Source organism: Homalodisca vitripennis, chromosome 4, assembly GCF_021130785.1.
Source record: "Homalodisca vitripennis isolate AUS2020 chromosome 4, UT_GWSS_2.1, whole genome shotgun sequence".
Taxonomy (NCBI): domain Eukaryota; kingdom Metazoa; phylum Arthropoda; class Insecta; order Hemiptera; family Cicadellidae; genus Homalodisca; species Homalodisca vitripennis.
In genome coordinates this window covers 191,725,132-191,737,794 of record NC_060210.1, presented here as the reverse complement: position 1 = coordinate 191,737,794, position 12,663 = coordinate 191,725,132, and the positions used below count along the sequence as shown (strand labels likewise).

Below are 12,663 nucleotides of genomic sequence, written 5' to 3'. Positions count from 1 at the left end.
GAATACAATGCGACTGGTGCAGTGACTGCAGATGTTTCAATGTGATGTTGTGTTGGCACCCAACATGAGCAAGTTGAGACTTGTTTCCTTCTAAATTATTGTTTATTCTTCACCTTCACATGTCACTTGTTAGTGATTGCACTAATCAACTATTGTTCGCATTAATTATATATAAATTTATTAGTAGCTATTCCGATTAATACATTTATTTCAGGTTATGAAAAATTTAGATTTGTATTTCTAATAGTTTAAAATAAAATTTAATTTAGCTGCAAATTAAATTCTAATATATACCGTATAGTTATTATATCATTTTGCCCCTGCCCTTATTAATGCAATATTCATATGACCAGACTAATTTATCGTAACTGCTATTAACAATTAAAAATGCGTAAAACATTTATAAATTAAGCTAAAAACTAAAGAAATAACAATGTGGAATTAAATATTATTTTATGACTACTTATATGAACCTAAAAGAATATGAGGACAACGTTCATGCCTTTCAAATTGTGAAGTCCCACTAGTTTCGACCAATATTAGTTGAATAGTCGATTATTTGTTTCGACTAACGATTGACTAATCGATAATGGAAACTAGTCGATAGTGAACATTGCTAGTGACCAACTGGGGAGAAACTCCTTTAATAGAAATGACCACGTGGTCGTGTGAGTTTCTATAATATTGGCACGCCAAGTTCACAAACAGCCACTTGCATCTTGCTTTTTGTCCATTGGCGCCCCAGAGAGTTGACGTTGCTGTAGGCCACATGACGTCACGGCAGTGGTGGGCGGTGCTTCACTCTCAACACTCGGTGAATGAGTTATGTAGGTTTACTTTTTTATATCTCATAACATTTGCATTAGTGGTATTGAATACGCAGAGACAATCAACTTTTTAAAGGCAAATTTATTGATCTATTTTTCCTTTCAAATGTACAAACAAAGCCATGGGTAAGTCCTATAACATCGAGTAAATACACATTTGTACAATGACATTACTGTGCAAACATTATCGTATCGAGTTATAAAATATAGTAAGATTTTATTACATATTTGCGCTAAAGAAAATCTGACTATTTACAACAGTGGCTTTTCCTATTTACTTATTAAGTAGGCTAATGATGTATATACATGTATGTATATCTCATAAGACGTTGTCCCCCTTTAAATTATTCATTGTTAATCAGCTGAGGTAAACTTTTGGAAAACCGCGCTGTCACCGCCACATTGAAATTCTATTCCTACGCACACATAGAGTGAGTAGTGGGGGTAAAAGTGTAATGGCTTACAAGGTAAATGTTTATTAAAGGGGAAAGTAACGCAGGGACAGTCACATTTCTTTTCCAAAAGGTTTACCTCAACTCGCAAACGTTAAACACATTATTTACAGAACACATTACATCGAAAGGAATTGAAAAGAAAAACACAAAGCGGACAAAATCAAACACTCATTTGTTCTGGAATGTGGAAATTATGCGCATATCAGAACGGAGTCATTTAAACATGTAAATTTTAGTAAATCGATTTTCGATATCAGTGTTCACACAATTATACGAAACCACATTATATTGTGAATTGAGTAGCATTAAATATATTATGGATATCGGGCTAAAATGTAATACAATGCAAGAGACTACACTGCTATTGATAACTATTATGATTTGATACATATAAATGACTACATATGAAGTATTATAGTAGTTACAGGTGGCATGATCGTGTCCATGAAATTAACTATGGGACTGAATAAATAGCCATATACAATACAATTAACATTAATTTTGTATGTTATAATTATTAAAGATTTATTTCACTGATAACATTCAGCAAGTGTTAATTTTATGTGTTTTTTGTTGTTTTATGCCAACCTTAACGTATGGTAATATTTCATTTGATTAGTATGGCGGGAATTTTTTATTTTTAAATTTTTACTTTTTTAGAACTTTTCTAAGCCAGTTGCAGTTAAATTTATTGTACTAAACGTTTCAATCGAAAACGGTTCATACCTTTTGCAAAATCTTTGTGACCTCCCGGGAATAGAACCCGTGACTCTCGACCTCACGCCTTTATTTTTTGCATAATACGGTATATTGACCATTTGAGTGCCAAGCATTTATGACAGGTAACCTCTCTCGGTGTCAAGCACTCTATTGGTGTTTGCGAAATGTTCAAACTTAATAATTATAGCTTTTTAAAACTAAACGTAATGAGATGTTTTTTCTTTTATTATGTAGGGGTTAAAGTAGGCTATAAGTTGTAATAAGTTTTTGAATGTTAAAACTTTTTACAATTTTTAAAATAAAATAGTAATTAAACAAATATTATATGTTTAATTCTTTAAACTTTGAATTACAAAAATTTTAATTTTATGATCTTAATTTATTTTTATGCATCTTTTAATTGTTCCTCATTTACATAGGAACAAACATACAAAACTTCCAAAAAGTAAGTATTTATATAACTGAGTCTTGATTTTTGTATGTTTGGTATTTGTGTTGTGTTTCGCAAAACAATTTACAACTTTTTCAAAAATAAACATAACGAGAAGATTTATTTTTATTGTGTTGGGAGAAAATAGGATAGGACTTATAATATGTATTCGGATGATAAATCTGTTGAATGTTTTAAAAATAAAATATTATACAAAAGAGATTTTTATTTTTAATATTTTTACATGTTGACTAAGAACAATTGTAATTTTTTTTATCTTCATACATTTGTATGAAAATTTACTATAGTTCCCTACGTAATTAGGAACAGGTTTAAAAAAAGTAAGCACCTCTAATACTTAGTATGACTTTTCTGACAACTTGCACTCGCATAAAGTTTGTCTCTCATATTTGGCAAGTAGCTTTTACCAGCTGTAACAAATAAAATGAAGATAGATAATATATGTATATTTGACTTATTATGCATAACACGAGACTAAGTACAATGTAATATATCAAAATTTTGTAATAGAATAATTAATATTCGAAAAGCCTGCGGGCCGATGTCATGGGCTCTTGGCACTCAAAGGGTTAATATAATATAAACTGAAAAATATTAAAAGATCGACAATGTTATAAGGTGAAGCCTTATCATGTTTGAATTGCTCAAATATTTCGTAGCGTCTCGCAAATTGGCCAATTATACGAGTGTATTAAATCACTTGTTCCCATATAAACCTGGCTCAATATGCTACTTTAGAGATTTGTGACAAATTGCGTACTTTGAACTCTAATTATGTTCATTTCAATTTTAAAAATTATTACAGGTTCTATTTGTTGAAACAAAATTGAACCCCTTAATTAGACTTTTTCGTAATTTTTTAGTTTTCTTCTAACAGATCAATATATCAACTACTTCAGTCGAGTTTCTTTTGGAAATTTCCCCACTTTTTAATGCAGTGAAAAATCTTCTAATTAATTTAAATTTATAATACACATCACTTGATCATTCCGAAACATTATTTTAATATGAAAATTTCTTAATACGTGGATTTGATACTGTTTGAAAGTGCACAATAAAAATGTATCTATTAAAAGCCATCCAAAACAAAAACAATGTCCTACACGGTGGTCTGGGTTGAGTGGACAGTTCAGTGTAGGGTCTAGTGTTCGAAGAGTAATAAAAACGTATAGTAGACACTGGCCAGTAAAGTGTGGTCAACGTTTTACACTAATCACTGAGCTACGCTACACATTTTATTGCTTTATATAAAACCTTCTGTAACGCGACAATGTACAGCCTGCATGACACCACACTATACTTACTTCAGTAGCAAAATACCTATTAAGTATGATACAACAATTATTAGTGAAAAATTATTCTTATTGGTCCAAATGATTATAATCTAATTAGGCCTTTTTATTTATAGGAATCAGCATAAAAAGAGTCTGCATGTTTTCATGGAAATATTAAAATATCACACTTATATCTTAATTTAACTAAAAGAAGTTAGTGTAAGTATGCTTGTATTTTAAAAGTGTAAAATATCCATCGAGTAAGTTATACATACTTTAATTCCAGAAAGTAATATTTTTCCTTAAAGGTAGCAAATAAGTACAAGTTTAGATCATAAATATATAAGAACAGCTAACGATATCTTGAATTAGTTTCATCAAAAACCAAACCTGTTGTTCCTAAGAAAATGTTAGATCTTATTATACTTTGTTATGGTGGTGCAACGGTTTCCGGTTGGATTTTTATTTTTGATCATAGCCCTTTAAGAAACATTCCTAAAGGCAGAAAGTTATTTTACCAATGATAGGAGTTTAAAGCATGACTTTTGGGTTACCTTTTGCTCAGGCTAAAAAACAGTTCCATAACAGATTTAGTTCAATTTATAAAAATTACTAAACACGTCAATTTTTTAAGTTACATTTATTTTAAAATTATAATTTTCTTAAGTTAAAAAATCACTCTCTGAAACTATGAGTACATATTATAAAAATTCAAATTTTAATCTCCAGCGGTTTTTATTTGTTTTATCACAAAATTGCCTTAGTTCTCTGCTTTAAGGTGCTGTCTAGTGATATAAAAGATTTTTGTCTACTTTTCGAGTATTAATGGAAGTCATTTTTTAGGGCTTTGAATTTTAAATCTTCAAAAACATCCACAAAGAAAAAGACCTAATGCACCACCTTCATAAATAAAAAAATATAAGTTGTGTATTTTTACAAACACAGGCAACTGAACATTACTAACAAAACATTTGTAAGTTATAGGACTGTCGCTTTAGTATTTAAAAACCTCAATAAATCCAAAAAAACTACTGAAATGTTGATCGGAACGGATTAGATATGTTAAATATGTCCTTTTAAAAATTATTTTGACCTAAAGTTCAACATTAGGGCATGGCTACCAAACGTAGAGCCTACCGCGGCGGGGTTGGTCCACAACTATGTATATAAGCGTTTCATGCATTCGTTAAAGCTACGGTAGTTCACCACAAGTAGAATTCTACGCTTTCTGGGAGAAAATCTGTACAAAAACAAAGTTACAATATAAGACAGGTATATGTAACCAAGAGCAGGTAGAATGATATTTACATAGGATGTCGGACAGCTGGCGGGAAAGGAAGTCTTATAGACTGGCAAGATAAAATACAGAGAAAGCAATAAACATTTTCATGCATCAGATGATTGTGATCGCAACATGAACTTTGACCTGAACAACATTACATTTTTGTGCGTTACAGATATGTATAATTTAATGTTAATTTCTTATTTTTGAATGGTTTTTAATCACATTTATACAATTTACTCGAAATATATTAAATGTTTATTCATTGGTATTTAATTCACAATATATTTTTTTATTATTGCTTTTATATCGAACTGTAAGATCAAAAACTAGATCATGAACATAGTTATGGCATTTCATGCATATTTTCAATAAAAAATGAAATAGACACATTTAAATCATTAAAAAAACTATTTCAACGTAAACATAAATTTTAAAATGAATATTTTAAAGAATATTTTACATAAAAAAATTAATATATTTAAAGTGTTATTAAATATTTATTTTATCATTAATTTTAGAGTAGAGCAATTTTACAATTGACACATTAATTTCTGTGATTTTTACAAATATTGCGCCTATTTTAATTTGTTTATTACTTTCTCTATTAAAAATACGGAACTTCAATGTGTCCTTGCACCAAACTTTACAATAGACAATGACGACGATAGAGTGAAAAAATATGCGATTCTACGATATACCATAGTACATAAAAAGATAAGATTAGACCCTTTTACCACAACCACCTTTGGTAAAAATACAATTATTTCATAGCAAAGTGATTACAGTATTTACATGGCTTATTTTACTATTAATAAGTTATCGTTGACGTTGTAGGGTAAAAACTCCTCACGATCCTCATACGTCCCTGAAACAGAACAAGCGTATATTATTGATACACGATAATCAGAAACTTAGTATAGACAGGGTGTCCCAGAACTCTGTACCAATATTTTCAGGTATTATTCCTGGAACAAATACAAACCAAAATATCGATTACAGCTTTTGAAAACCCCAATAGCTGCTATTTAGTTTTTTTGTTTTTTTTCATTTAACAATTTGTAATTTGAGAATGGCTTTTTGTAATAAGTTTAAATTTGGTATATACCTAATTTAAACATTTTAATTTTCTTATGTAATAATCAAAATAAACCTAAATGCTGCAAAAAGGTGAGGATATTATGAGTCCACTTTAACAATGTAATGTTAATCAGCTGATTAGAACTGCTAAAATTAATACAGCTGTTTTTTGTGGCCCACAGTGTAGCCACAAAATGACAGCGGATATTGTTTGTTAGTTCTGGAATTTCAAAAGCGCATTATATACTTGAATATATATATATAGAAATATAATAATATAAATATATAATATTCAGCTTGAATATAAATCAAGTTGAATTTGTAATATTAAATTTTCTAACTAAAATTTAAATAATGTAACTATATAATTTTATGTCGTAGAGAGTTCTGGAACGCCCTGTACTATTTAAAATATACCGGGTGAGCCAGACCACCCCTACATTATGCATAAGGGGAGAATGGTTTGGCGTATCAAATTCTATGTACATACCATTCTAAAATTATTAAGAGCTGAGTGATCGTATCCAAAAATTTTTAAATGTAAGCTTAGGGCAATTAACGTAATATATCATTTTAAAGATCCCGTTTAAAGGAAATCATTCGCGGAAACAGAATTAATCTATCTCAATCCGTTTAAAAAATGGCGGACGTTTCTTTTAAATGTTGAAATTTACGAAATACTTTGTATTTTCTTATCCTTTCGAGTTTTCATTGAAGTAGGAGCTCTTCTTCCTGGAAAACCCAATTTTCTATTATTTTATAAAAGAAAACCCACAGTTATCCAATAATTTTTATATTTTCACACGAGGCCTTTTGACATCATAGATTCCATTGTCAGGTGTGAATCAACAATTGAAATCAATTATCAGCTGAGCAAAACTTAATACAAAATTTGCATAGTTAAAATTAAAATAAAATTAAATATTAATATACAGTATGTATAAAAGTTTGGGTCAAAAAGAATTTAGTTATATTTTAAAGGAATGGTGAATTTTGAATCGAGCCAAAATCATTGTTTCATATTTCATCTTTATATTTTTTTCTTTAAAACAATTGTCTGATGAAGACATCAGATTGCAGATCTCGAAACGTAGTGTATTGATGGTATTGTATCATTGAACAATGCCAAATATCCATAAAAATCATATTTTCTTCAAGAAAATTATATTTTTGTAACTAAATATAGTTGAAGACAATTACGTTTTTAATAGCAAAGAACTTGTCACTCTAATCAGTTATTTCTCATACAAATATTGCATAAAGTTTATATTTATGGAACTGTTCTTCTTCGCAAATGATTACAGGATGCCAGAAATTCTGCATCCAATGAAAAACACTTCTCATGGAATGACAAAAATATTTGTTGTATTTAGCAATCGCTACCTTAACGGGCTCTATCCAAAATGTTCTGTAAAATTATTTTATCCAAAAACCGATATCACTAATGCACCTCCATGCCACCGATCGACATTGGAAATGAACATTCGACTCTTGAGGTACTTGTGATGGAAAGTGAATATCTATTGGAAAGTCTTTTTGGGCAAAATTATAAACGTTAGTAAAATTTCAAACTATAAAATATAAATAATTAGATTTATGTAAAAATATATAGACTTATGGACACTAAGTAAAATTGACATTAAGTGCAATACATGAAATACTCATACTCACGAAGTTTCTAACGTGGGATCATTTAAAATTATCTCTGCCAACTGACTCCTGGAGCTCGCTAACGAGCTGGAACCTGGAGTCTGAAACAATACAGATGATTTCAACTCTTATCAATCACTAGTTGTTACAAAATTAATAAAACAAGTGTAATAAAAATATGTAAATAAGAGTTCTGACAATCAATAAAACAGCATTATTTAAACCAGTTCTAGTGGGGATGGTACTGAAGTGATCGTAATATTTAATTTATTTATCACTAGCTGATTCCCGTGAAATTCTCTGCAGTATCAAAAGAGCACAACACCCAAATTCTGTATAAAAATAATAATGGCATGTACAATTTAATGACAGCGCAAAAACCACGTTTCGCAATCCAAGGTATATTCTTACTGAGCATCTGATGTACAGTATTATGACGGCACCCTACAGTACTTTTTAAACTTAAATATCCATATTAAACTTAATTAATTTCATTCGAAATTTCAACAAAATTTGATATGGTAGTTTTTAACGATAAAAGCACAAACAATCTCACACCTTGATAGTGTTTAAAATCACAATTCAGGACAGGAGTGACCTTTTAGAGAATTATCCTCGTTTGTTCGTTTGCACTACGCTTTTGTCCTTAAAAGTGTGCAGAACCTTTTGTAAACCTGTTATAATACAGTGTATGTCCTTGCTTTCTTAGCCTTGTTTCCTGTGCACCGTTCGTCCCTCTTGTCTAATTATACTATGTGCACAAAAATAATTAATGGATAGGTTTTAAACTAATTTTTGAGACTCTGAATGCAAAGAAAGATTTCTGCATATCTTGTATTTATGAACGTGTCCGATCCTCTAGTGAAACATTTAAATTCTAGAGGGGTGAGTCTAATAGTAGTTTTTGAAAAGATAGGCTTATATTTAACACATTTACTAATCTAATTTCATTAAAAATGTAAACACGGCGTATTTAGTGATTGTAGAGTAATAGAAGAACAAATATCTGCAGATACTAACTTTCAAATTCACAATATTAATATTGAGATTTAAATAGTGTGTTTATTTGAGGAATAGATTTCATTTGCTTGCCATCATTTACCAATACACGTGTTCGTGGCATATAGAGGAAATGTCACTCAACAAACTGTCAGGCGTCAATCAATGGGGTTGGTGTGTAACCCACTTCAGTTCCATCCGGATATTTCCATATTCGAAGTTCTGTTTAATGCAGATCGAGGTTAAACTTTTAACACAGCGATTTTGACGCACGTCCATTTAGTTTACAGTTTTTATTTTACTTTCACTAACCAACGATATGTGGTAGTTATATGACGATGAATTGATTACACAGCAACGCAAGCAATAGGCTGCAATGGGAAATACCCTTCAAATTCTCAGAAGAAAGTAATACAAAACTCCCAAAAGGGTATATTCTGGAATATTAGAATCACATAAAAATGGTATATTAATTAAACTTTTGGTTCAATGAAAACAAATACAGTGGAACTTGGATAATTTGCAGCTCAAGGAACCAAAAGATTTTGAATTATTCAATATTTGGAGTTATGCAGAATTTACATGTTCAAGGGTTTTAAGGAAATGGGAAAAGGATTCGAATTATTCACAATTTATAATGTAATATTTATATAATATATAATTATATTATATATATACTATAATTTAATTATTTACTATATTTATATATAATATAATTATAATTTATTCATTTACATTTTCTAAGTTTGGCTGTATGCTGCATTAGACGTGACGTTATTTTTGCGACTTCAAACAATAATATTTCACTACCAATATCATAAAAACGACACGGGAAAAGATGGAAAAAGGATAATCATATGTCCTTTACAGGAGATGAATGGTATAGAAGGCTGGTACCCACAAAATGTTCCCATATAATCCAACTCTGTCTCCCATCTTTGGGAAATAGATGGATGGACTACTGGCAATGTTGTAGTCTAGTGAACACTACCGTTACTGCCAAATCAGTGAAATAACCAAATCAAGCAACTTCAAGTGTGGCTGTAGCTTGAATGAGCAAGACCATTCCTTTTATGGAAAAAACTATTCCATAAGGTTATTTAGTTGGATATTGTAAGACCCTCAATAAAATTTCTAAATGTAACAGAGCATAAAATGACAGTCAACCTATCAAGCATATAGTTAAAAGCAAGATCCAAACATGGCTATTTGGATTTCAACCGGCTTCCTACACTGGCATTTCTTGCGAAGTTGAAAATTTTTAGAGAACAGACAATTTAAACATTTACTCGTATCACAGATTTTTTGTTCTCTTAGGACAAGAAGCTTACAAATTTCGCATAGTCCTAAAATGACCTTTGTGCTGCTTCCGGAGTGATAAGATATTCTGGATGGTAAGGTTGAAGGTAAGGGCCACCTTATGTCAAGATCCACGAAAAAGAATTTAGGGTATATCAATCTCATTCATGTCTCATAGAAAGAAGGTGATCCAGTTCTGAACCAGCCTCTCCAGTCAAAGCAGAAAGGATGGCATGCCCTTATGTCTAGACTATAGACTAAGTATAAGACTAAGTACATTTGATACTAAGAGAACCCCATGAACTCCAACAGTCATCTCCCCCAGTAGACTAGACCTATCAATCAACCCTTCCACCCCAATATATACATATTTGCGGTTAGTGATATGCCGCTTCTGGACATCTATATGATTGCCCAGATTTAAGTTACACATCGGTTTTTGCTGTGACCAGTAGTAGGATCAACTAGAAAGTATAAACCTGTCAGAAGAGAACCCTTCTGGGGATTAATCACAACTTGTTTGCACCTTGTATAAAAATAGGCTTTATATTCCTAGATATCGGAAGTTATTAATTAACGTCATGCATACGGGTCAGCTACTACAATTACTCGCATTGCTCTGTTTAATGGACCATCAACTTATCCATTACCACACGTAAAGTTTACCCGGAGAGGGTATTCAATAACAGAGTGGACTAGGAAGGGAACTGGTAGTCGCAAGATTTCGCCATTCGCTTTCCAGGTCGATCACACTTACTTCTGCTAAAAAGGTCATTCAATGTACATATATATGTGTATATATATATATATATATATATATATATATATATATATATATATACATACATATCTGTATATTGTGTGAGTTTGAGAGGTAGAGAGGGCTAAATAGCCCTAAATCCACCTCTTAAATAAAGGCATATTTCATTTCAATTTCAATAAGTAGATAGTGTTCATCTATTACTTTGGACAACACTGTTGACTTTCTTGCTACAATTTAATCATCTTCTTAAGAAATACAAATTATTCACTTAAAAATATAATATACATGTACTTACCAACTGTTCGGACATTGGAGAGGCGGGAGGAGTGGTGCAGGCAAAGGAGTCGTGGTACATTTCCCGTAGTTCTCTTACACCTGAACACGACAAGAAGTTAGCTTTAAGTTAGTAAAAATATTTTATTGATGATCATAAAGATTGTCAGGATACAAAGCTATAGCTGGACATAGAATCATATTAAGAAAAGGACGGTGCTTTTATACTTCATCAAATTTCAAATATGTGGATAACTTGGAGATGATATTTTTCCAACAAGAAAATGAGAAACACCAAATTGCCTAAAAGGACCTTTAAAACCTTAAGGGTCTTTGGCGGCTACTACTGCTCCGGTTCTGGTAAAGGTCAGAGTAGGGCCGTGATGTCAAGTCAAAATATACTCTAATGAGATAAGCCTCCACGGCTAAGAGCAAGGGTCAGTTGAGGCAGTAATGACTACCGACTTGTACGGTCAGGAGTTTTCACGACGAAAGTATTTGCTGAGTACTCTTATAACAGATTAATTTCAAGTATTAGTAAACTGTAGATATGTCCCTTCAATGTATTAAGTTCAGGGTACGTTCGGAGGGATTTGGGTGCTTGACTGGGTTGTTTCCACAATGCTTATTATTAAAATGTAGAAATTATAATCACTGCATCCGGGATTTTACAGCACTTTAATTATATTAAGTCTTCATTATAGTTCACTATTTGATCATTAAAGCTGGCTGGAGAACTGTCACTCATGACCCACACCTTTTAGGGATACTAAATTGTAAATTAACTGATCACCCAACCATAAGAGGATTTCGGAAATTCTTCATCGTTATAAAAAGGTATAACACAGCATTTCGAGGAATGGGATCTATCCTCTTTGTCTGGTGTGGGGGTTTTAATACATACAAAATAAATAACATACATAAAGGGGGAAAAGGTTGAAACATATCCGAAAGCCTTCTTAAGACCGGCACAGTAGTTGTCGCTTTACAGGATGCAATTTCCGAGCAAAGTCACGAGTACGAGAATTCACGAGCTCAATCACACGTCACACAAGCACAAGCGAAATTGGGATACTGGATGATTTGACATGATGGCTAGACGGTAACACATCGCGGTCCTTCCAAAACGAACGTACTCGATTTTCTCCGAATAACCTTTTCGCTGAGTTCTGATTGACAGAACATTCAGGATGGATCTTGTCAAGTTCCCACAGGAGGGATGACGAGCATTATCTCTCTCTTTACTTGGAAGAAGGAAATATTAGAACTCTTCCAGCCTCTTCCTTTCAAAACGAGAAGGGGAAGCTGGGGAAGACAATACTCCTTTGGGTTTAGGATTGAAGAAGCCCCATCCAGTCCAAGATTCCTCCGCAGTAAACTGTACTTATTGACCTCCGATATCTTTACATTTGCAGTTACTGATTTCCCACTCCTGGAAATTCATTGGGTGACCCAATTTTCAAGTAACACGTTGTTTTTTGTTATAATCAATTTAAGTTATTAACCAAGTAGTGAACCTTCCTGGGAAAATGGTTTAGTTTGGCCGAAATATAAAACATTTCTAATTAAAAACGCTACTATAGGAGTCCT

The 12,663-nt window shown here is 31.8% G+C and overlaps 1 protein-coding gene across 5 annotated transcripts in view; it reads right to left on the bottom strand.

Annotated features, from left to right (window-relative positions):
• Positions 1-891: 891 nt before the first annotated feature.
• Positions 892-12,663, bottom strand: part of LOC124360830 (pleckstrin homology domain-containing family G member 5) — a 346,877-nt gene continuing 335,105 nt past the window's right edge. For all 5 annotated transcript variants that reach the window (XM_046814769.1, XM_046814770.1, XM_046814768.1 and 2 more), the window contains 3 exons: positions 11,096-11,175; positions 7,761-7,840; positions 892-5,877 (listed from right to left, as the gene is read on the bottom strand). In XM_046814769.1, coding sequence (XP_046670725.1) covers positions 5,868-5,877; positions 7,761-7,840; positions 11,096-11,175 — 170 coding nt within the window. In that variant the 3' untranslated portion in view covers positions 892-5,867. The remainder of the gene's footprint in view (positions 5,878-7,760; positions 7,841-11,095; positions 11,176-12,663) is intronic.